The sequence below is a fragment of the Hyla sarda genome, chromosome 8 (genome assembly GCF_029499605.1).
Source record: "Hyla sarda isolate aHylSar1 chromosome 8, aHylSar1.hap1, whole genome shotgun sequence".
NCBI classification, from domain to species: Eukaryota; Metazoa; Chordata; class Amphibia; order Anura; family Hylidae; genus Hyla; species Hyla sarda.
The window spans coordinates 61,402,418-61,423,205 of record NC_079196.1 but is presented as its reverse complement, the minus strand read 5'-3'; the positions used below and the strand labels follow the sequence as shown (position 1 = coordinate 61,423,205).

The window sequence follows — 20,788 nt, the reverse complement described above, 5'->3', positions numbered from 1 at the left end:
CTCGGAACTCGCCTACAAGGCGCCCACATCTTTACCAAACTGGACTTAAGAGGTGCTTATAATCTCATCCGCATCAGGGAGGGGGACGAATGGAAGACTGCATTTAACACCAGAGATGGACACTTTGAGTATCTGGTCATGCCCTTTGGCCTATGCAACGCCCCTGCCGTCTTCCAAGACTTTGTTAATGAAATTTTTCGTGATCTCCTATATTTCTGTGTTGTGGTTTATCTGGACGATATTCAGATTTTTTCTGCCAACTTAGAAGAACACCGCCAGCATGTCCGCATGGTTCTTCAGAGACTTCGGGACAATCAACTTTATGCCAAAATGGAGAAATGTCTCTTTGAATGTCAATCTCTTCCTTTCCTAGGATACTTGGTCTCTGGCCAGGGACTACAAATGGACCCAGATAAACTTTCTGCCGTCTTAGATTGGCCACGCCCCTCCGGACTCCGCGCTATCCAATGTTTTTTGGGGTTCGCCAATTATTACAGACAATTCATTCCACACTTCTCCACTATTGTGGCCCCTATCGTGGCTTTAACCAAGAAAAATGCCAATCCTAAGTCCTGGTCTCCCCAAGCGGAAGACGCATTTAAACATCTCAAGTCTGCCTTTTCTTCTGCTCCCGTGCTCTCCAGACCTGACCCATCTAAACCCTTTCTATTGGAGGTAGATGCCTCCTCTGTGGGAGCTGGAGCTGTCCTTCTACAAAAAAATTCTTCCGGGCATGCTGTTACTTGTGGGTTTTTTTCTAGGACCTTCTCTCCGGCGGAGAGAAACTACTCCATTGGTGATCGAGAACTACTGGCCATTAAATTGGCGCTTGAGGAATGGAGGCACCTGCTGGAGGGATCAAAATTTCCAGTTATCATATACACTGATCACAAGAATCTCTTATCTCCAGTCTGCCCAACGACTGAACCCTCGCCAGGCTAGGTGGTCGTTGTTCTTTGCCCGTTTTAACTTTGAAATCCATTTTCGCCCTGACAAGAACATTAGGGCCGATGCCCTCTCTCGTTCTTCTGATGCCTCTGAAGTAGAGGTCTCTCCGCAACACATCATTCCTCCTGACTGTCTGATCTCCACTTCTCCAGCCTCCATCAGGCAAACTCCTCCAGGGAAGACCTTCGTTTCTCCACGCCAGCGTCTCGGGATTCTCAAATGGGGACACTCCTCCCACCTCGCAGGCCATGCGGGCATCAAAAAATCCTTGCAACTCATCTCTCGTTTTTATTGGTGGCCGACTCTGTAGACTGATGTTGTTGATTTCGTGCGGGCCTGTACTGTCTGTGCCCGGGATAAGACTCCTCGCCAGAAGCCTGCTGGTCTCCTTCATCCTCTGCCTGTTCCTGAACAGCCTTGGTCACAGATTGGTATGGACTTTATTACGGACTTGCCCTCATCCCGTGGCAACACAGTTGTTTGGGTGGTCGTTGATCGATTTTCCAAGATGGCACATTTTATTCCTCTTCCTGGTCTTCCTTCAGCGCCTCAGTTGGCAAAGCAATTTTTTGTACACATTTTTCGCCTTCACGGTTTGCCAACGCATATCGTCTCGGATAGAGGCGTCCAATTCGTGTCTAAATTCTGGAGGGCCCTCTGTAAACAGCTTAAGATCAAATTAAACTTCTCTTCTTCTTATCATCCCCAATCCAATGGGCAAGTAGAAAGAATTAATCAGGTCCTGGGTGACTATTTACGGCATTTTGTTTCCTCCCGCCAGGATGACTGGGCAGATCTTCTACCATGGGCCGAATTCTCCTACAACTTCAGAGTCTCCGAATCTTCTGCTAAATCCCCATTTTTCGTGGTGTACGGCCGTCACCCTCTTCCCCCCCTCCCTACTCCCTTGCCCTCTGGTTTGCCCGCTGTGGATGAAGTGACTCGTGATCTTTCCACCATATGGAAAGAAACCCAAAATTCTCTTTTACAGGCTTCATCCCGGATGAAAAGATTTGCCGATAAGAAAAGAAGAACTTCCCCCCATTTTTGCTCCCGGAGACAAGGTATGGCTCTCCGCTAAATATGTCCGCTTTCGTGTCCCCAGTTACAAACTGGGACCACGCTATCTTGGCCCTTTCAAAGTCTTGTGCCAGATTAACCCTGTCTCTTACAAACTCCTTCTTCCTCCTTCTCTTCCTATTCCCAATGCCTTCCATGTCTCTCTCCTTAAACCACTCATCATTAACCGCTTCTCTCTCCCAAAGTTGTTTCTCCCACTCCTGTTTCCGGTTCATCTGACGTCTTCTCTGTGAAGGAGATTCTGGCCTCCAAGACTGTCAGAGGGAAAAGATTTTTTTTGGTGGATTGGGAAGGCTGTGGCCCAGAGGAAAGATCCTGGGAACCTGAGGACATCATCCTAGACAAAAGTCTTATCCTCAGGTTCTCAGGCTCCAAGAAGAGGGGGAGACCCAAGGGGGGGTACTGTTACGCCGAGCGCTCCGGGTCCCCACTCCTCCCCGGAGCGCTCGCAGCATCCTCTCATTCGCAGCGCCCCGGTCAGACCTGCTGACCGGGTGCGCTGCAATATCACTCCCAGCCGGGATGCGATTCGCGATTCGCTCCTTAGGGCGCGCGCGCGTGCCGGGTCTCTGAAATTTAAAGGGCCACTGCGCCACTGATTGGCGCAGCAGGCTTAATCAGTATGTTCACCTGTGTGCTTCCTACTTATACCTCACTTCCCCTGCACTCCCTCGCCGGATCTTGTTGCCATTGTGCCAGTGAAAGCGTTTCCTTGTGTGTTCCTAGCCTGTGTTCCAGACCTCCTGCCGTTGCCCCTGACTACGATCCTTGCTGCCTGCCCTGACCTTCTGCTACGTCCGACCTTGCTCTTGTCTACTCCCTTGTACCGCGCTTATCTTCAGCAGTCAGAGAGGTTGAGCCGTTGCTGGTGGATACGACCTGGTTGCTACAACCGCTGCAAGACCATCCCGCTTTGCGGCGGGCTCTGGTGAATACCAGTAGCAACTTAGAACCAGTCCACCAACACGGTCCACGCCAATCCCTCTCTGGCACAGAGGATCCACCTCCAGCCAGCCGAATCGTGACATTGACTTTGCAAAGTAAATTTTGCTGAAATGGATTTTTGGGGGCATGTCCCATTTAGGAATTCCCTATGGTGCCAGGACAGCAAAAAAAAAAACACATGGCATACTATTTTGGAAACTACACCCCTCAAGGAACGTAACAAGGGGTACAGTGAGCCTTAACACCCCACAAGTGTTTGACAACTTTTCGTTAAAGTTGGACGTGTTAATTATTATTTTTTTCACTAAAATGCTGGTTTCCCCCCAAATTTTACATTTTTACAAGGGGTAATAGGAGAAAATGACCGCCAAAATGTGTAACCCAATCTCTTCTGAGTATGGAAATACCTCATATGTGCACGTCAAGTGCTCTGTTGGCGTACTACAATGCTCAGAAGAGAAGGAGTCACATTTGGCTTTTGCAAAGTAAATTTTGCTGAAATGGTTTTTTGGGGGCATGTCCCATTTAGGAAGTTCCTATGGTGCCAGGACAGCAAAAAAAAAAAAACCACATGGCGTACTATTTTGGAAACTTCACCCCTCAAGGAATGTAACAAGGGGTAGTGAGCCTTAACACCCCACAGGTGTTTGACGACTTTTCGTTAAAGTTGGACTTGTAAATGATTTTTTTTTCACTAAAATGCTGGTTTTCCTCCAAATTTTACATTTTTACAAGGGGTAATAGGAGAAAATGACCCCCAAAATGTGTAACACCATCTCTTCTGAGTATGGAAATACCTCATATGTGCACGTCAAGTGCTCTGTTGGCGTACTACAATGCTCAGAAGAGAAGGAGTCACATTTGACTTTGCAAAGTAAATTTTGCTGAAATGGTGCCAGGACAGCAAAAAAATGCATGGCATACTATTTTGGAAACTACACCCCTCAAGGAACGTAACAAGGGGTACAGTGAGCCTTAACACCCCCCAGGTGTTTGACGACTTTGGATGAGTAAATTATTTTTTATTCTTATTTTCCACTAAAATGCTGTTTTTTTCCCAAAATGTTACATTTTTACAAGGGGTAATAAGAGAAATGCCCCCCAAAATGTGTAACCCCATCTTTTCTGAGTATGGAAATACCCCATGTGTGGACGTCAAGTGCACTGCGGGCGCACTACAATGCTCAGAAGAGAAGGAGTCACATTTGCAAATTTTGCTGAAATGGGGGGGGGGGGGCATATGGCATTTAGGAAGCCCCTATGGTGCCAGGACAGCAAAAAAAAAAACACATGGCATACTATTTTAGAAACTACACCCCTCAAGGAATGTAACAGTGTTACAGTGAGCCTTAACACCCCACAGGTGTTTGATAAATATTCATGAAGTGGGATGTGAAAATTTAGTACTCCATGGAGTGTTCTTTAGTTCTGTATATACTATGGAAGAAGGAGCTGACATTGGCCGGGTCAGTGCTGGTAACACATCATATAATGTATTGAACTGGCTTAATGTAGAGATGGTACAAGGTAAGTTAAGTAAAGTAAATGTAAGCAAATCTCCAGGGCCGGATGGACTACACCCAAGAGTTCTTAGAGAGGTAAGTTCAGTAATATCTGTACCCTTGTTCATGATATTTAGAGATTCTCTGGTGTCTGGTATTGTGCCAAGGGACTGGCGCAAGGCTAATGTGGTACCAATCTTCAAGAAGGGCTCTAGGTCTTCGCCAGGCAATTATAGACCGGTAAGTCTAACGTGCATTGTGGGTAAATTGTTTGAAGGACTTATAAGGGATTACATACAGGAATACATAGGGGATAATTGTATTATAAGTGATAGCCAGCATGGGTTTACTAAGGATAGAAGTTGTCAAACCAATCTAATTTGCTTTTATGAAGAGGTGAGTAGAAGCCTCGACAGAGGAATGGCTGTGGATATAGTGTTTCTGGATTTTGCCAAAGCGTTTGATACTGTCCCTCACAGACATCTGACAGGTAAGTTAAGGTCCTTGGGCTTGGAAACTTTAGTTTGTAACTGGATTGAACACTGGCTCATGGATCGTACCCAGAGAGTGGTGGTCAATGATTCGTACTCTGATTGGTCCCCGGTTATTAGTGGTGTACCCCAAGGTTCAGTACTGGGCCCGCTGCTGTTTAATTTATTTATCAATGATATAGAGGATGGTATTAACAGCTCTGTTTCTATCTTTGCAGATGACACCAAGCTTTGTAGCACGGTACAGTCTATAGAGGATGTGCATAAGTTACAAGATGACTTGGATAGACTAAGTGTCTGGGCATCCACTTGGCAAATGAGGTTCAATGTGGATAAATGTAAAGTTATGCATCTGGGTACTAATAACCTGCATGCGTCGTATGTCTTAGGGGGGATTAAACTGGCAGAGTCACTGGTAGAGAAGGATCTGGGTGTACTTGTAGATCACAGACTACAAAATAGCATGCAATGTCAGGCTGCTGCTTCCAAAGCCGGCAGGATATTGTCATGTATCAAAAGAGGCATGGACTCAAGGGACAGGGACATAATACTCCCCCTTTATAAAGCATTGGTACGGCCTCACCTGGAATATGCTGTTCAGTTTTGGTCGCCTGTTCATAAAAGGGACACTGCGGAGTTGGAAAGGGTGCAGAGACGCGCGACTAAACTAATATGGGGAATGGAACATCTTAGCTATGAGGAGCGATTAAAGGAGTTACAATTGTTTAGTCTTGAGAAGAGACGTTTAAGGGGGGATATGATAAACGTATATAAGTATATAAATGGCCCATACAAAAAATATGGAGAAAAACTGTTCCAGGTTAAACCCCCCCAAAGGACGAGGTAGCACTCCCTCCGTCTGGAGAAGAAAAGGTTTAGTCTAAAGGGGCGGCACGCCTTCTTTACCGTGAGGACTGTGAATTTATGGAACGGTCTACCTCAGGAACTGGTCACAGCAGGAACAATTAACAGCATTAAAACAGGGTTAGATACATTCCTGGAACAAAATAACATTAATGCTTATGCAGAATTATAAAACTACATCCCTTTCCCTTATCCCCTTACATCCTTCCCTTCAATCCACTGGTTGGACTTGATGGACGTATGTCTTTTTCAACCATACTAACTATGTAACTATGTAACTATGGAAGTGTGATACTCCCTGAAGCAATCCTTAATGCAGAGGCCCGGATGATCGGGGTAAGTGTCACACTGAGTGGTGGGATCAGGGGAGCTGCCGTGGCCATGAATAGTGGTGAGCATAAGGACATCCCTCTTATCCTTAAACTTAACCAACAACAGGTTTTCATGGGCAAGGGCACGGGACTCACCCTTGGGAATAGGTGTCTGGATCAAATTTAGAGGGAGGCCTCTCTGGTTTTTCCGCACGGTCCGACAAGCGGACGTCGATCTGGCGGCAAGGGATGTGAACAGAGGGATGCTGGTATAAAAGTTGTCCACGTACACGTGGTAACCCTTATCCAGCAATGGGTGCACAAACTCCCAAACGAGTTTCCCGCTAACACCCAGAGTGGGGGAACAATCTGGGGGTTCAATACGGGAATCTTGTCCCTCATACACTCTAAACTTGTAAGTGTACCCGGAGGTACTCTCACAAAGTTTATAGAGCTTCACGACATATCGCGCCCGCTTCGAGGGAATATACTGGCGGAAGATTAGTCTCCCCTTAAAACTGATAAGAGACTCATCAACCGAGATCTCCCTAAGCGGTACATAGGCCTCCAAAAATTTGGCCCCAAAGTGATCGATGACCGGCCTCACTTTGTAAAGCCGGTCATAGGTGGGATGACTTCGGGGTGGACATGCCTCATTATCTGCATAATGAAGGCATTTCCGAATGGCCTCTAACCGCTTCTGTGTCATGGCCATACTGTAAAGCAGGGTCTTGTATAGGACGTCCCCGCTCCAGTAGTGCCTGACACTAGGCTTTTTGTCCAGGCCCATATGCAGCAAGAGGCCCCAAAATGTCCTCATCTCTGCTGCATCAATGGCGCGCCATTCATTAGGCCTGGCCAAAAAAGAATCAGGGTGGTGGGTGATGAACTGCCTGGCGTACAGATTCGTCTGCTCCACCATTAGATTGACCAGGCCATCACTGAAAATATAACTGAAATAGTCAATTTCAGTGAACCCTGACGTGTCAATCCGGATTCCGGAGTCGCCAACAAACTCCAGAACCCATGGCTGATAACCCTCTGGGGGTCTCCAGACAGGTTCACCGGAAGGGGGCTTCGGTAAACTTGTCTGGTGGGTTGGACTCCTAGTACCAGCGGCATTGTCGCTAGTACTAGTGCCGGCCACTGGGCCACTATCATGGGGGGTGCGTGGCCTCGCCTGGCGCCGTACAGGGGACTCATCATCACTGCTAGATGATGAGGAGGACGATGAAGAACACAGGAATGTTGGATCTTCATCGTCCTCACTGGCAGATTCGGAATCGGAGGCAAGAAAAGCGTATGCCTCCGCTGCCGAATATTCCCGGCGAGCCATCACCTTTTTCTATGGTGGCGGGGGGTGGTGGTGGGGTGGTGGTGTCGGGAGGGGGGGGGGGTGTTGGGAGGGAGTATGTACTGTGTGTGATTGGTGTAACTATAAACTGTATGAGGGGGGGGGGGAAAGCGCTGCAGCCAAAAAAAAAAAAATGGCGGGCCAAATGCAGCGCCCTGAACCCCTAATAGGGCCCAGGTCACACTGAAAAATTGCAGCGGACCCTTGGGGACCTATTAGGGGGTCAGGGGGGGGGAATTTTACTTTTTTTTTACTTTAATTTTACTTTTTACGCTACCTTTCCCTGGATTGTATTCTTTCCCTGATGGGGGGCTTCTTTACTTCTGTGGGGGCTTCAATCTCAGCAGAGGGGGGCTCCTGGTCTTCCTCCAGCAGCTCTGACCACTGACTGAACCCAGCCAGCCGCGGGAGCTGCAGGAGGATGCGGTTAACCCCTCCCCTGCCGGCTGCTATTGGCTGGACGATCGTCCAGCCAATAGCAGCGATCCTGGGGGGGGGTGACAAAATCGGCACCTCCCCATAGATACAGGCAGTGGCGTTGCTAGGGTTGGTGTCACCCGGTGCGGTAGAAAATGGTGTCAACCCATACCTCCCCCCCCCCAGTAAATTTTTAGCCTGTTGTGACAGACACCACTGTTGTAGCGCATTGTGAGAAATTCCAGTATAATAATCAGATATACCAGCTGCCACAGAATAGGAAAGTGTTAAAGAAGTTTTCACCATTTAAATATACAGCTCCCAGAATTACTTAAAGGGGTACTCCACTGGAAAACATTTTCTTTTATATCAAATGGTGCCAGAAAGTTAAACATATTTTTAAATTACTTCTATTTAAAATCTTAATCCTTACAGTACTTATAAGCTGTTGTATTCTCCACAGGAAGTTGTGTAGTTCTTTCCAGTCTGTCCACAGTGCTCTGTCTGTCCATGTTAGGAACTGTCCAGAGCAGGATTGGTTTGCTATGGGGATTTGCTCCTACTATGGACAGTTCTTGACATGGACAGAGGTGTCGGCACAGAGCACTGTGGTCAGACAGAAAATAACTTAAAAAAGAAAAGAACTTCCTGTGAATCACTTATACAGCAGTTAATAAGTACTGGAAGGATTACGATTTTTAAGTAGAAGTAATTTATAAATCTGTTTAACTTTGTAGCACCAGTTGATAAAAAAATTTTTTTTCCAGTAGAGTACTCCTTTATGCAGTGGTGAGGTTATGCTGGGAGTTGTAGTTTCACTCATCATAACTGTAGAACTGACAAGTGACTACAGCTCTGATAGGACACAGAGAGGAGAATGTACAATGATATCAGTGACTACAGGTGACGTCTTCTCTATAGTGAGGAGAATACACAATGATAACAGTGATTACAGGTGACGTCTTCTCTATAGTGAGGAGAATGCACAATGATATCAATGACTACAGGTGACGTCTTCTCTACAGTGAGGAGAATACACAATGATATCAGTGACTACAGGTGACGTCTTCTCTATAGTGAGGAGAATGTACAATAATATATGTGACTACAGGTGACGTCTTCTCTATAGTGAGGAGAATACAGAATGATATCAGTGACTACAGGTGGCGTCTTTCTCTATAGTGAGGAGAATGTACAATGATATCAGTGACTACAGGTGACGTCTTCTCTATAGTGAGGAGAATGTACAATGATATCAGTGACTACAGGTGACGTCTTCTCTATAGTGAGGAGAATACACAATATCAGTGATTACAGGTGACGTCTTCTCTATAGTGAGGAGAATACACAATGATATCAGTGACTACAGGTGACGTCTTCTCTATAGTGAGGAGAATGTACAATGATATATGTGACTACAGTTGACGTCTTCTCTATAGTGAGGAGAATACAGAATGATATCAGTGACTACAGGTGGCGTCTTCTCTATAGTGAGGAGAATGTACAATGATATCAGTGACTACAGGTGACGTCTTCTCTATAATGAGGAGAATACACAATGATATCAGTGACTACAGGTGACATCTTCTCTATAGTGAGGAGAATACACAATGATATCAGTGACTATAGGTGACGTCTTCTCTATAGTGAGGAGAATACACAATGATATCAGTGACTACAGGTGACGTCTTCTCTATAGTCTTTCCTTATCTAATTCAGAAGAAACATACCGCCTGGTCCAGCTAAAACTTCTCTCTGCAGAATGTGACGCCCAGACGTCTCCTCACTATGTCAGCGCATTCTCATCCTCTATATGAAAACAAGTATTATTATAAACCTGCCAGACACTGTATCCTCTAAATATAATACTACTATACACTATACTCTTTGATTATAAACCTTCCATACACCATACCCACTGAATATAATACTACCACACACTGTACATTCTGAATATAATACCAACACATACTGTACCCTCTGAATATAAATCTGCCACATACTGTACCCTCTGAATATAAATCTGCCACACACTGTACCCTATGAATATAAATCTGGTGGTGTTGCTAGTGGATGATGGGGGTGCTAGTACTGGGGAGGTGTTGCTGGAGGATGATGAGGGTGCTACTGGCCATCCCCCCTGGCAGTATCACCCCCATCATCCATCAGCAGGATCATCCTCCTGGCAGGAGCACCCCCATCATCCACCATCAGGATCTGCTGGTGGATGATGAGGGTGCTACTGCCAGGGGGGAGCATTAGGTAGGCAGCAGTTCCCCCACTTAAGGTAGGTAGCAGTTCCCCCACATTAGGTAGGTAGCAGTTCCCCACATTAGGTAGGTAGCAGTTCCCACACATTAGGTAGGTAGCAGTTTCCCCACATTAGGTAGCATAGATTCCCCACATTTGGTAGTAATTTCCCCACATTAGGTAGCACAGATTCCCCACATTAGGTAGCACAGATTCCACACATTAGGTAGCATAGATTCCACACATTAGATAGCAGTTTCCCCACATTAGGTAGCACAGATTCCGCACATTAGGTAGCAGTTTTCCCACATTATGTAGCAGCCTTCGCACATTAGGTAGCAGTTTCCCCACATTAGGTAGCATAGATTCCCCACATTTGGTAGTAGTTTCCCCCCATTAGGCCGCAGGTTCCCCACAATAGGTCAAAGTCTCCCCACATTAGATCGCTGGTTCAAACAAACCCCCCCCCCCTCCCTACACACAAAAAAAAACACACACACACACACACACAACATAGAGACACACACAGATAGAGAGAGACACACACAGTCAGAGAGACACACACTCACAGAGAGACACATACACGCAGTCACACACACACAGTCACACAAAGACAGAGAGCCACACACAGACAGAGATAGCGACAGACACACACACAAACACACACAGAGAGACACACATTCACAGACACACACACACAGTCACACACAGACCGAGACACACAAACAGAGAGAGTGAGACAGACACACACTCATTTACTCACCCATCCAGCGCAGCGCTCCTTCTCTCTGGGCACTCTGCGAGTGACGTCACGTCCTCCTGCGCCGGCCCTGCGGAGTGACGTCGGACCGGCGCAACAGAAGACGTGGGGGCGCAGGCCGGTTCACTGTGCAGGTGACGGGGGGGAGAGCTAGAACGGAGGCGCAACAAGTAAGAACGGCGGGGGATTTGATGCTATTACAGAGACAGCGCAAGTGGGGGCCGGGGGAATGCTGCTAGTACGGAGACAGGCAGCGCAACTGAGGACCGGCGGCGTACCTGGTGTCACCCCATCAGGATGGTGTCACCCGGTGCGGCCTGCACCCCCCGCACCCCGGTCGCAACGCCACTGGATACAGGAGGTGATCCTACACCCCCGATCACCTTGTATCTCCGGGTCAGCGGGTCATCAGTGACCCGCATCACCGGAATCGCAGCGATTCACAAGTGGGAATTTGCTTGCGTTTATTTGCGATCGCCGACATGGGGGGGTCTAATGACCCCCCTGGGCGTTTGTACGGGATGCCTGCTGAATGATTTCAGCAGGCATCCCGGTACGATCCCTGCCTGGCGGGGATCGGAATTGTCTATGGCGTACTCGTACGTCATGGGTCCTTAAGTACCAGGGTGTCATGACGTAAGCGTATGTCAAGGGTCCTTAAGGGGTTGATGTGGACAGCATGCAGGAAAGCGTCCCTATCTTTGAAGTGAAGTAGTTTTTCCAAAAACAGTCTCGGAGGAGCTCAGGGGTGGGGGGGGGGCCTACCTGGCACCCTATGTGCCCTCTCCACAGTGAAGTAAGGTGAGAAGGTATCATCCGGCGGAATGTCCTTAAGCCACGACTTCAAGAAAGCCACAGGATTCAAACCCCCTGCTTTTTCTGGAAGGCCCACCAGGCGAATATTATTGGTGATGAGATATTCACAGCATACACCACATGCGATGGATTCTCAGCAGGAGCACCACAAGTCTCAGCAGTATGAAGCAGTGTTTGGCTGTATTGGCTGTAGAGGGGTGGCAAACAGCTGCACTCCAGAAGGCAATATTAGGAGGCAGAGTACCAGAGGGCCCAGCAAGCCCAGTCAGCAGAACACAGTCCCTCAGCAGTGGATCACTTCTCAATCAGTGGGCAGCTGGCAGGGCAGGGCTGTTTTTAGGCCTAGAGTGGCCCTGGGCAAAATCAAAAGTAGGGCCCCAAAAATCACATAATTGTGCAATTACCAGATTTGCACATTTTTGGGTCACTTCAAATACCATAAAAAATATCTAAAAAGCAATTGAAAATTTAAAAAATGGTACCAATAAAAACTACAAATCACAGCGCAAAAAATGACCCTCATACATCCCCAGCTACAGAAAAATAAAAGAGTTATAGGGATCAGAATAGTACAATTTTATATTTTTGTATAGTTCCACCACATTAGGTTGGCAGTATAGTTCCCCCACATTAGGTTGGCAGTATAGTTCCCACACATTAGGTTGGCAGTATAGTTCCCCCACATTAGGTTGTAGTTCCCCCACATTAGGTTGTAGTTCCCCCACATTAGGTTGGCAGTATAGTTCCCCCACATTAGTTAGGCAGTATAGTTCCCTCACATTAGGTTGTAGTTCCCCCACATTAGGTTGGTAGTATAGTTCCCCCACGTTAGGTTGTTGTTCCCCCACATTAGGTAGGCAGTATAGTTCCCTCATATTTGGTGGTAGTTCCCCCACATTAGGTTGCCAGTATAGTTCCCCCACATTAGGTAGGCAGTATAGTTCCCCCACATTAGGTTGTAGTCCCCCCCTATTAGGCTGGCAGTATAGTTCCCCCACATTAGGCTGGCGGTATAGGTCCCCCCACATTAGGTTGGCAGTATAGTTCCCCCACATTAGGTTTTAGTTCCCCCACATTAGGTTGGCAGTATAGTTCCCCCACATTAGGTAGGCAGTATGTTCCCCCACATAAGTTAGGCAGTATAGTTCCCCCACATTAGGCTGTAGTTCCCCCACAATAGGTAGGCAGTATAGTTCCCCAATATTAGGTTGTAGTCCCCCCCCCCATTAGGTTGGCAGTATAGTTCCCCCACATTAGGTTGGCAGTATAGTTCTCCACATATTAGGTTCGCAGTATAGTTCCCCCCACATTAGGCTGGCAGCATAGTTCCCCCACATTAGGTTGGCAGTATAGTTCCCCCACATTAGGTTTGCAGAATAGTTCCCCCACATTAGGTAGACAGTATGTTCCCCCACATTAGTTAGGCAGCATACTTCCCCCACATTAGGTTGTAGTTCCTCCACATTAGGTTGGCAGTATAGTTCCCCCACATTAAGTTGGAAGAATAGTTCCCCCACATTAGGTTGTAATGTACAGTGTATGGCTGGAGGCTGTATGCTTGTGTACTGCCCCACTTCAGTGCTCCGTCCATCGCTCCTCCGGTCAGGGGTCACAATCTAGTGCTATGGCCTATAGGAGGAGCAGGGGTCAGAGCACTGAAGATGACGTGCTGCTGGTAACTTACGCTCTGATCTTATGGGCGCACACACGGGACACCAGTGACGTCCCTGCGTGCACTACCTCCCGGAAGCCCCTGCGATTTTAAAGTTAACGCAGGACCACAGAAAGGTAACCGGGACATCCTTGTGTCCCGAAAAGATCTATCCATGCAGGCCACGCCCCCTGTGCATTACACACTGGCATTTATTAATAAATAATCAGAGAAGTTTTGATTACAGGAGTAAGTTAATTGTAGAGTTACTTAGTACGCTCAACATTAAGAAACCACTAGAGCCTTTCTGTATCAATCCTTTGGAGTAAAGTGTTTATTTCAATGAATTATTATAGAGTAAAATCTCCCTTAGCGGACACCTCCCAATAGGGGACACCTCCCAGTAGGGGACAGTTTTTTTTTTTCCCCCCAACAGAGTCCTATAAGATTTAATGTATTTGCACCCTCCAAATAGTGGACACTCCAATAGCAGACACTACAAACAAAACACTCCCAGTAGGGGAAAAAAACACTCCCAATAGGGGAGAACCAGGTTTATGTGCAGTCCCTACCTTGCAAACAGGCCTGCTGTCAGGGGGTTACAGCCAATACCCCAGTAAGAGGACAAGGCTCAGGTGTAGGGGCTCTCAGCGAGTTTGACGTTCTCCTGAAACCCCTGCACTGCTTCCACTGAGAGGCTGTGAGCAACGGCGGCTGCGGGCACTGATGAGTGACACTCCTTATGTCACACGTCAGTGCCCGCAGCCTCCACTGCTGCTCTCAGTATGTGCAACGCAGAGAACATCAGGAGGACGTCAAACCCGCTGAGAGCCCCTGCACCTGGCACAGGGGGTGGTAAAGAGAGGGTGATGAATTTGCACAGATGGCAGTAAAGGGGAAATGAAATAGAACAAGGGGGAATCATGAGGAAATGATGTGGCACGGGGGTAAGGGATGATTTGGCACAGGGTATAAAGGGGAATGAAATGGCACAGGGGGTTCAAGGGGGGGAGGAATGAAGTGGTATTGGAGGGATCAAGAGAGGGAACAAAATGGCACAAGGAGGGGGGGTGAAATGGTACAGAGGGTGATACGGAGTCATTAAACAGAACTGGGAGATTCTACTGTAATATTGCTTTTTTATCATCAACACCTAAGGGTGTGCAAAACACACCAACATGCAGTACCCCCAAGGATTAAGAGGACTACAGAATGTAGTGAAATATATTTAATTGCATAAAAAATGAATACAAGTTAAAATAGATAAAAACTGAATATTTATTTAGAAATGCTTAGATGATTAAAACAAGATAGGTACTGGGGTGAAAAATCCTGTATAGGTAAGTGTTAAATACAATATAATGGCCACAGTCTGCTGCATTGAAAAAGTGCAAGTGCATAAAAGGTGCTAACAAGAGAACACAATCAAGGTGCAACAAAGTGCTGAGTATTATTGGCATAGGGCACACAAGCAATGAATCAAAGACAAATGCATAAAACGTGAGAGTAAAATCAAAGTGAAAACAGAATAAAGCAGCAGGTGATACAAATGACCATGGCCCGTATCAAGAGAACAGGACTCACCCCAACCCCACACCACAACTCAGACATGTTTCGCCAGGAGCGGCTTTATCCAGGAGTTAATTTTTGGTTCCTTGTGAACCCCCATTTTGCCTATATCCTTATATTTCATTGAGCCTACACATAGGAAGGGCATTTTTTTTGTTAGCTTTTTGTCATGTTTAATATGAGTACAGTATAGAATTCGGCCATTAGGCTTGAGTTGCATATATGCAGCATCTGGCTCCATTGAAATTGGGCACAATTTGTGCATCATCCGGTGTCCATTGTTTGTGATCACCGGAAGGGGGAGCGCAGCAAGATATGTTTCCCTGTCGAGTCCAATCATCCGGCATCCAAACTGAGACACCAAATAATTGTGAACTGTCTCATTCTTCATTTTCCCTCCGGTGCATTTTCTGCAGCGCTGGAGGGAAAAAAAACTGATGATGCATACAGTATATGTAAATTAGGCATTAGAAAGATTTTTGAGCCTTTTTTCCCAATAGGGGACATCTCTCAATAGTGGACACTTTTGGAAGATTCTACTGTATAACAAAAAGAACAATACTAACCGTATGAGCTTTTTTATTCTGACAAAGGAAAGAATCCATGTACAGAAAATAATATTGAAGAAGTGTTTAGACTTTCCATAAACTGAGCATTTTGTAGCACTAGTGATTTAAATTTCACTACTGATTATCAAGCTACAGTTGCAGTCCAAGAGACTGTATGCAACTCAATGGGGGTTATTTACTAATGGGTTTCCTATGGGGTTTTTTGTCAGGTTTTGCAGCTGAATTTAGGCACACGTCATGTGTGCCAAAATTTACGCCCAAAAAATCCCTCAAACCCGACAATCACTCCATTTTTATAAGGAAAACAGGGAAAAGGACGTGTTTGCCTGGGAAAGGCTCCCTTCCTGACAAAAGGGGCGTGGTCCCAACAAAAGGGGAGCTTGTCCCCAACATAATTCCTAAGATTTCCACATAAAATGTGGTGGGTTTGAGCTCTGGAAATCCTGACAGTTTAGAACTATTGTAAAAAATAGTGTAGGGAAATGCAAAACGTAGTAAAAAATTAGTAAATACCATGGGAAAAGTAGTAATCCTCACCACCTGCCTCTTATCTTCTGGAGGTTTAACTTGGTGGAAGAACATTGCCTAAGGGGTCAAGGGCAAAACTACATTCCGATGAGTGTGGATATAATGTAACTGTAGCCCACAAAATCCCAGACACCATGATTTGTTAGTAGTTGCTAGAGCATTGGGTTATCCTATCATGGAAAGACTGAGAGTAGAAAATGTTGAAACCATACAGTTTTCAATACATTTCTTCCCACTGTTTATTACTGACACATCCCCTGTCTATCAAGCCCAAACATAAAAAATCTTCCTGTGGTCAATTTTTTGAAAAGTGTTACGAAAGGCATTATAAAGGAGCGCCAGAGGGGATTTCCTAGCACTTGTGCCAAAAAATATCATCTAAGACATGGGTCTGTTCTTCTAATGTCAATTCTGTGAGCCTAGACTGGCAGAACATGTAAAGCTGCTCGAAATACAGTACATGGTTTCAAAGCAGATCGTACTTGATCAAACCTGCCTATTGTGCGGAAAAAGGTCTGTGTCACGATTCGGCAGGCTGGAGGTGGATCCTCTGTGCCAGAGAGGGATTGGCGTGGACCGTGTCGGTGGACCGGTTCTAAGTTGCTAAAACATCTCTAAATGTAGGGAACATTGTGACAGGAAACCACAGCAGAGTCTAGAGTCCCCATCAAATTTGTCCGGCAGGGAAAAGCGGAGGTTAGGAGCGGCCACTCGCTGCGGAGGAGGTGCAGGAGATGGTGGCTGCTGTTGCAGCTGCTGTAGCTGCGACTGAAGTTGCTGTAACATGGTGGACACTTGCGACAGCTGGTGACTTAGATGGGAGATCTGTCGGGATTGCTGGGCGACCACCGTGGTGAGGTCGGCGACAACTGGCAGGGGGACCTCAGCGGGATCCATGGCCGGATCTACTGTCAACGGCTCAACCTCTCTGACTGCTGAGATAGGCGCGGTACAAGGGAGTAGACAAGAGCAAGGTCAGACGTAGCAGAAGGTCGGGGCAGGCGGCAAGGTTCGTAGTCAATGGTAATAGCAGGAGGTCAGGAACACAGTAATGGTAAACACAGAAGGAAGCTTTCTCTAGGCACTAAGGCAACAAGATCCGGCAAGGAAATGCAGGGGAAGTGAGGTAATATAGCCAGGGAGCAGGTGGAAACTAATTAGGGTGATTGGGCCAGGCACCAATCATTAAATCTGAGAGAGCTGGCACGCGCGCGCCCTAGAGAGCGGAGCCGTGCGCGCCAGAGCATGACAGCCGGGGACCGGGACAGGTAAGTGACTTGGGATGCGATTCGCGAGCGGGCGCGTCCCGCTATGCGAATCGCATCCCTGCCGGCAATGTCAGTGCAGCGCTCCTGGTCAGCGGGTCTGACCGGGGCGCTGCAGGGAGAGAAACGCCTCGAGCGCTTCGGGGAGGAGCAGGGACCCGGAGCGCTCGGCGTAACAGTCTGCTACTCTCAGGTTCATATAACATCTCGGAGCCCTCTTCTGGTGCCATGTTGGGTGCTGCACCTGCATGCACCAGCTGCAGCTTATATCCGGGAATCCCTCTATGGAGGTAGCAATCCAAAGGGAAGTCTACGTAGACAAGTGGGACATTGGTCCGTCATCCAGGAGGACTGTGATGCCAGTGAGTCTGCTGGGCTGTAGTGGAAGCTCCCTACTCATACACCCCTATTGGCAGCACTTGAACCTGAAGTCAAGACAACCCCATTTAAAGAGAATAAACAGATGCTAAGGAAAATAAGTTAGAATTTCTTAAGGGATATTGCAATATAAACCACTTATTATCTATTCATCATCTAAGTGTCAGATCGGGAGAGGTTCCAGATCTTCAGAACAGGGACCCAAGTCCCCCGTTTAAATGGCACAGCAGATGGCGCATGCGTGAGTCCGCTTCATTCTATGTCTATGGTAGCGCTTGAAATAACACAGCACAACCTCAGGATTACATTTTGCTCCTTATGGCAATCATATTAAGGCTATGTTCACATAGTGTAAAATGAAAGCAAAATAGTCAATAAAATAGGTATAAAAAAAGAGTCATTATTTTTTATCTAATAATATGTTCTATTATAGTCTATGACGAAGCAGCCATCAGTGCACACACTGTCAAAAAAAAAACACAGAAATTAAAACATTGCAATCACTGCCTTTTTTATACGTATATGTATATTTTATTGACTTTTCTGGTTTGATTTTACACTATGTAAACATTGCCTTTACATGATAACCATAAGGAGCAAAAAGTAGTACTGAGAATGTTCTCTCATGTTGCAGTTGAATTAATGTTTTAGGAATGTATTAGGTAGAGCATTACATTTTTGATCGCTTACAATATCACAAGGCTGCAATTTTGAGTCACTTGAATCAGTAAAATAGCCATTGCTCAACAAGCTTAGTTGTGTTCCTTGGACAGGACCAGTAGGTACAGTTTTCTCAATGCAGTATCCGATGCAGTCAAAAAGTGCATCAAAAACTCAATTCAAATTCAGCGTGACAACACAGCCTGAGGGGGGGGGGTAAGCTTTTTAAGCATACAGCAGCGATGTAGAAATACAGAAATTGTTTGCTATAAGGGTGGAAACAACAGTTGTATAACAATAGTAACCATGATTTGTTTTATTATAGGTGGTGAAATTTACCAAATCCTTTGAGCTGCTTTCTCCTAAATGTAGTGCTGATGCAGAAAGCAGGTAAGCCACGTTGGTACCATGAAATTTTTATTCAATGTATTATACAAGTTTTTTTTCATGTAGTTATTAAGGGTATTGTCGACAGTGTATTAGGCAGAAATGTATCAGACCAGGTGAACAAAAACAGTACTTTTGCAGTACTTTCTTGTATAGCTGATCAGGTGCATAGTCCAAATACCATAAGCTACTTAATACGTAAGGCTGCGGGTACATATGAAGTTAGTTGGATGTGATTTCATATTCTTTTACTAAACTTGTATATACTGTATGACTAATCCTAGAATTCCAGCTATTACAGTGGACAAGCAAAGTATAACTTACCTTGCACATTATATAATACTATGAGAAACTCCCTAATAAAATCCTGTTTATAGAGTAAATCGAGTCAGAATTATCTAATATGTCATATGCAAAGTAGCTTTCCTCTAGAAGTTAGCTCTCCAGTGACACCTATCGGAGGCAGCTTTCCTGTAAGTCAATGCTCAACCCATTAACAGCTTTTGCATTTACGTTTTTTCCTCTTCGCCTTTTAAGAGACCTCTTTTATATTTCCATCCACAGACCTATATGCTTGTTTTTTTTTTTTTGCATGACCAATTGAACTTTGTAATGACGCATTTTCATTTTACCATAAAATGTATCAAGCCAGAATTTTTTTTTAAAAAAAACGCAGTTTTAAAACTTTTCTGGGGTTTTGTTTTTACACAGTGCACTTTAGTGTTCTCTTAATTCTGTGGGTCAATATAGTTAAGATGAAACAGATGTTTACATGCTTTTCTATTATTGCTCTGCTTTTAAAAATAGCCTAACTAATTTTGTAAAAAAATAAAAGGTTGCTTAACCATTTTAAAAGGCGCAGCGGCATGGCAGGGGTATGAAGCGAGCTCAAGAGCCAGAATCCGTGTCTAATGCTGGACATCGCCAATCAAGTCGATTGCAAGCATTAACCTTTTAGACGCCGCCAATCAAAGTTGATTACAGCATCTAAAAGTGCCAAAATCTACTGCCAGCAGCTCAGGGTAGCTGAACGTCACCATCGCGGGATCCAAATCAGCTGTAAGGATGGAGGGAGATCTCTTACCTGCTTTCCTGCTGTCCGATCAGCACTCCTGTGCTGCAGCCAGCCATTGCAGGCTATAGCAATTGAGCTACGAGACTGATTAATGCTCTCCTATGGAGCATCATTGATCAGTGTATGCAATCTGAAGATTGCAAGTAATAGAGACTAAAAAATTTTGAATAAAGTGTAAAAAAAAGTTGGTAAATATGAAATATCCCATTCCCTAAAAAAAAGTGTGAATCACACCCCTTTTCTCATTTTTAAAAGAAAATTATGTAAACAAAAATAAATAAAAACCTATGTGATATCTCCACATGCATAAATGTCCGAACTATTAAAACATTTTTAAAAGAAAATTATGTCTACAGATTGGTCGGGTCTGAACATAAAAACGTTTGACTTGCACCTAGGAGATGCCAAAAGCTTTTTTTTTTTTTATATTGACAGGTACACTAAAAACATGTATGTTGGCCTATGAGCTGAGCCTGCTGCATTCTCATTGGCTGCTGACTGTTTTCAGCGGCTGACAGCCATCAATTAAACATTAATTCCGTAGGAGACTACTGTAAGCAGAATCTGACAGGAATCTCCTAGTGGTGGATTGGTGGTTAGGACTGTAGCCTTGCAGTATTGGGGGTGCTAGGTTCAAACCCCTCCAAAGACAACATCTGAAATAAGTTTGCATATTCTCACTGTGCTTGCATGGGTTTCCTCCCACACTCCAAAAACATACTGATGATAGTGATGAGCGGCATATGCCATATTCGAATTCGTGATATTTTGTGAATATGAGGATGAATATTCGTCCCATATTCGTAAAAATTCGAATATTCGTGATGTTTTTTTGAATTGCGAAATTTCGCTATTGCCAATGCGAAATTAATAGCGAAATTTCGCTCGTCTGCCGCATGCACGCTATAACATCATGCGAGGGACATTGCTAGGGACGTTGCTAAGCTCTGACAACTGTACTTGCAGAA

At 45.6% G+C, this 20,788-nt stretch overlaps 1 protein-coding gene across 5 annotated transcripts in view; it reads left to right on the top strand.

Moving 5' to 3' along the window:
• The window catches only part of PDE11A (phosphodiesterase 11A), an 807,989-nt gene that overhangs the window by 396,290 nt on the left and 390,911 nt on the right, over positions 1-20,788 (top strand). For all 5 annotated transcript variants that reach the window (XM_056536201.1, XM_056536200.1, XM_056536203.1 and 2 more), the window contains exon 5: positions 18,684-18,748. In XM_056536201.1, coding sequence (XP_056392176.1) covers positions 18,684-18,748 — 65 coding nt within the window. The remainder of the gene's footprint in view (positions 1-18,683; positions 18,749-20,788) is intronic.